The following is a 4776-nucleotide window of genomic DNA, read 5'->3' as shown; positions in this document are numbered from 1 at the left end:
ATGCGGGTACAGTTAGATTACTGTTGGATGACTACCTTCCGCATCCGTGTCCGCGGATTGGTCCCTGTCCGGATGGATGCGGGAGGAAATTTGCGGTTGCCGTTGGAGATGCGCATTGTCTAAATCTTTATATACACAATGGTCTCCAGCAGCATGTGAATATCTTCAGCCCAACTCAAGTTATTTATAACGCCGCAAAAAAAAAACTCAAGTTATTTATCTATAAACATGGAGGTTATATAAATAGACACACGAATCAAGATCTTCTTTCTTGACTACATATTTTGTACTACTCCCTCCGTCCCACAGCTTGCAAAATGGTCTTACATTATGGGATGGAGGGAGTACTTTTTAACAAATTCAATACATAAAAAAAATCACATTTTCTATCCATGAAGTATAAATGAAGAGAAGCATCATGTTTCACACGCACCATAAAGCATCCAGGAGTGAAACAAAATTAACATGAACCAGGGACTTGCTATTATTACAGCAGCTTGGCGCACAAAGATTTAATGCAGGTTGGCATGTACGTGTGATGATTTCATCGTTATTGGCACGCTATTCAACACCTCATTCTGATGAAGCAGCTTTGCTTCAATCCATCCATGTTCTGCCACTGCTCTAATTTGCGGACTTCCCTCACGCCCTTAGCTCAACATAGGACCCAGAGATCCCTGAGGTACCTATCAGGGTGATCTGCAAGTAAAATAATCACATCAGGAGTAAGGAGTACTGAATAAAAGTATTTTCAACAAGTACAATCCAGGAAGAGAGATGCTATAACTACGGGAGGGCAATATCTACAGAATCAGTTGTACAGGCTGGTTTAGCAAGATTTGGTAGGCTTCATGAAATGGCCAGTTTGTAGTGGTTATGGGATATATATTGGGAAAAAATGTAGAGGACAAGACAACGCCTGGCCGAAATCAGCAAAAAATGGCTGTCTTTCATTTATCTTATGCTAAAACATTCGGAAGGCAGACATGTTAGAAGTTACAAACTTGAAAACGAGTACAAATTAGCCCGAACCGAGGTAATTCGGACTAAACTCAATAACCAGGATTTGCCTGGAGGTCACCCAAGAGCTGATTTTATGTACGTGTTGTTAGTTCATTCCAGATAAGAGGAAGGCGTTCTTACGGGGACAAATCAAATCCCTCTAGGATAAACTGATTAAACACATCAACATATTTCTGGGAAGCATAATTTGTACCAAACTTAGCAAAAGAACTTACATGTGTAGTGGAATTTTTCAGCATGCTTTAAAAATAAAATGAAATGGGTGATGGTCATAGTTGAAGGATACGAGTTTGGTAGACAAATTTCAAGTGTTCTGTCATTAATCTGTTCCATGTATTTCTTTCAAAAAAACTAAACAATACATTCTCCATTTATACGACTCATTTGGTTCACCAAAATAAAGGAAAAACAGAGCCAACTCCAATATACTGTTTAATGTTGCTCTCTTTTTTGTGACAAAAATAGAAGAAATAGCAAAAACTACCTCAGCTAAAACATCTTTAGGAGTATGATAATACTATATACACGCCAACAGTAAAAGGCAACCGCTGAACATCATCCTAAACGAACTAAAAAAAATGCCCATCATAGCACATACAACACTGTTTGACTGAGAAAGGCATGGATGTCTCAAACATACAAGTTCTACAGCAAAAGCTGGTATTGAATTAACCATACTGGTGGGGCAAGTAACATTCAGAATGGACTTATCTTTCCCCACTCGGATCCTATGCCACTGCATCTCATTTTAAGGTGAATCATTTTGGTACCCAACTCATTTTCCACCTTCTTTCGTAGAAAATGTTCATCAGGCCCAAAGGATTCCAGATATGTCATGTACCTATTATATGTGGACTTAACAGCATCTTCTACATAACCAGGCAAAGGGCCCACGTTCTGCAAGAGTTAGGCTTGGTAAGAGTTCAAACTCAGCAGTACATGAACGAGGGAATAGAGACAATTAAGTACCAACCTCGCCTGTTAGACCACAAAGATCATCCAGGGCCATTCTTAGGGTAACTAAAACTCCACCAAATTCTTCACATGCCTCAGCTGCACGAAATACATTTTTCAAAGCCTCTTGACCTGCTGCATCATCAGTGGATTTGGATACTGTTTTCTTTGCTTCCTCTACAAGAGAATGTGGAAGTTCACTCCAGCTCGCAGCCATCAAATCCTTAAGAGCAGATTCAATTTGTGGGTCAGACATTGCAGGCATATGTTTTTCATTTGAACTGAGCAAGCGCCTGAAGTTCCATGAGAAAGCATTGTAGCCACCTTTACAACATGCAAAATTTAATCAACAATGAGCACAGGGGATAATACATGAGCACAAGTTTGACTAAGGTACCACTGCACAGAAACGAAGACTGATAAGGAAAAGCATTATTGATGCCTTACAATTTATACCGGTATTACAGATAGTTTTTAAGTGGAGCACCTATATGAGCACAAGTATAAGTTTGACTAAGGACGGTACAATACTAGCATTGCAGAGATATGAAGACTGATAAGGATATGCATTATTGAAACCTTGCAATTCATACCAGTGTTACGGATATTTTTTAAGTTGGAGGCACCTAAATGAGCACAAGTATAAGTTTGACTAAAAAAGGACAGACCCAGTGCATAGAAGCTCCCACACAAGGTGGGGTCTGGGGAGGGATTATAGGAACCTAGTCTTACCCCTGCAAAGTGCAATGCAGAGAGGCTGGTTCGAACCCAGGACCTCTTGGCACAAGTGGGGAGGACTTCACCACTGCGCCAGGCCTGCCCTCTACAAGTATAAGTTTGACTAAAGTACAATATTAGCATTGCAGAGATATGAAGACCGATAAGGATAAGCATCATTGACACTTTGAAATTTACAGACTAAGGCTATGATTTTGTTTTTCATCTTGTTGCTTTACAACCAAAGTAAAATCTCGCAAGCCAAAAAAAGAGTCATTCTTGCTTGAAGCAACATCAGAATTCAGAACCACACATAGGTATTGTACAATTAAGTGCTAAATTCAACATTTGATGCAACAGTAGCAGGAACACTTCAAGACAACACGTATGAGCCGTCATCTGGCATGTTATACCTGCTGCAAACTGTAAACACTGTCTACCGTAGTACCGTAAACATCTGTATACGACAACTAACATTCTCTAGTGATACTATAACCATGATATCATGGACATCCCCAATCTTCTATTTCTTCAACTACCTTTGTAACACATTTTCCCAATTCACAATAGCTTCGCGTCCCCACACCAGAGTACTAGCGTATCAAAATTGAAATATTTGTAGCAATAAGGTTCAAAATAAAATCCGTACCAATTAAAATACTTCCGCACTTACAATCTACGAACAGCCTAAACAAGCGAGCGAACCGGACGGGATCCTAAGTAGAGACTGGCGCAAATCCGGACACAAACGTATGATACTTTCGAGAGCAACCAACAAGATGCGATGCGAGGACGACCTGAGATGGCGGTGATCGAGGGAGAGAAAGGCGGCACCGTAGCAGGACGTGAGGCGTACGGGAGCGTTGACAAGGTGGACCGGGAGATGCGGAGGAAGCGGTGCACGGCGGCAGCGGAAGAGGAGCGGAGGGCGGCGGCCATCGCCGGTGTCTGGACCCGGTGGAGATTGCAGCGAGATGGGGACGATCGTGAACAATTGTTTTTTTAGGGGGAGTGTTAAGCCCGTCGTAGTGCCATTTTCTTTTGTGGGCCTTAAGAAGAATCTTGATTAACCTTTTTTTTGAGACATGAATCTTGATTAACTGGACTGAATTGGGCTGGCCATATAGCACATGGCCCGTGTAGAACCTTTGCAGGAAGGTGCAGAACAAAACATTAAAAAAAATCTCAAAAGAATAAACATATAAAAAAAGGGATGTAGAAAGGAAAAAGACACATCACAAAAATCTTCTATTCCTAAATAGCTACAACTCACTATTTTCCTAGATTTGCAACCATGCTATATAAGCAAGTCATAAATTACATTGCTTTTGCATTATTTTATGTGCATGCAGCGCGTCACGTCATCAATTCATGCATGTTAGTCATAAGTTATTTTTTTGCATTGAATTTTGTATTGACAATACGTTTTGGGGTTGATATGTATGTAGTTAAATTTCACATTTTTCTCAGAAATGACATTCTTTTAGTTGCAATCAATTCTTCTTCTTCTTTTTATACCCTATGTATTTTATTTTTATTTTAAAGCATACATGTGTTTCCCATTAGTTTTACACATAGTTCTGCAGCAACCTTTATAATTTTTTAGCAAGGTTCCGTAGCAACGAGCTGGGCATTATCTACTTAGTAAAAGGATGCGAAAAAACGCTAACGTTTGCTTTAGGGTTAGATGAAGAAACGTTTGCTCCAAGGTCGCAAACGGGAATGATCGTATGCGCTAGGAGGCTCAACAAAGTGAGCATAAAACTTACGCACCAGAAGTCTGTTGTGCGTGAAGGTGTGTGGTTAGATGATTGTGAGAGAAAAAATGCCTCTACGATGAGAGCGAGTATGATGGATTCAACTTGCTGCCTCAACCCCACTATCAAGCAACACCCTCTTCCTTGCCCACCTTCTTCTTTCCCAGGGAAAAAACCTCTCTTTTTGTCTCCCTCTATCTTGTTGTTCTTCTCCTCCTCTGCTCCATCATAGTGGCCCCAAGTCCATCGTCGCTCGCCCTCCTCTTATGAATCCGTCGTTGCACCTCCAATATCCAGGTACAAAACGAACAACAACCCCTCCCTC

The 4776-nt window shown here is 40.8% G+C and overlaps 1 protein-coding gene across 2 annotated transcripts; it reads right to left on the bottom strand.

Annotated features, from left to right (window-relative positions):
• Positions 1–368: 368 nt before the first annotated feature.
• LOC119364253 (succinate dehydrogenase subunit 5, mitochondrial-like) lies at positions 369–3705 on the bottom strand. 2 transcript variants are annotated; one of them, XM_037629696.1, is made up of 4 exons: positions 3492–3705; positions 1997–2301; positions 1735–1920; positions 369–699 (listed from the first exon to the last, which is right to left on the bottom strand). In XM_037629696.1, exons 1-4 carry the CDS (start codon positions 3631–3633, stop codon positions 643–645), a joined length of 690 nt encoding a protein of 229 aa, XP_037485593.1. In that variant the 5' UTR covers positions 3634–3705; the 3' UTR covers positions 369–642. The 2 variants fall into 2 exon arrangements, with proteins under 2 accessions (XP_037485593.1, XP_037485594.1); XM_037629697.1 differs by having other exon boundaries at positions 1865–1920.
• Between the last annotated feature and the right edge of the window lie 1071 nt (positions 3706–4776).

This window comes from Triticum dicoccoides, chromosome 2B, assembly GCF_002162155.2.
Source record: "Triticum dicoccoides isolate Atlit2015 ecotype Zavitan chromosome 2B, WEW_v2.0, whole genome shotgun sequence".
Taxonomy (NCBI): domain Eukaryota; kingdom Viridiplantae; phylum Streptophyta; class Magnoliopsida; order Poales; family Poaceae; genus Triticum; species Triticum dicoccoides.
The sequence above is the reverse complement of the archived record's forward strand: the minus strand, read 5'-3'. Positions and strand labels throughout refer to the sequence as shown.

Coding starts and splice junctions, on each gene's coding strand:
- LOC119364253 (XM_037629696.1), bottom strand. CDS start 3,633: ATGGCCGCCGCCCTCCGCTCCTCTTCCGCTGCCGCCGTGCACCGCTTC. Junction 2,302..3,491: donor CTCGATCACCGCCATCTCAG/GTCGTCCTCGCA, acceptor CATGTTGTAAAG/GTGGCTACAATGCTTTCTCA. Junction 700..1,734: donor TAGGATCCGAGTGGGGAAAG/ATAAGTCCATTC, acceptor TTTTACTTGCAG/ATCACCCTGATAGGTACCTC.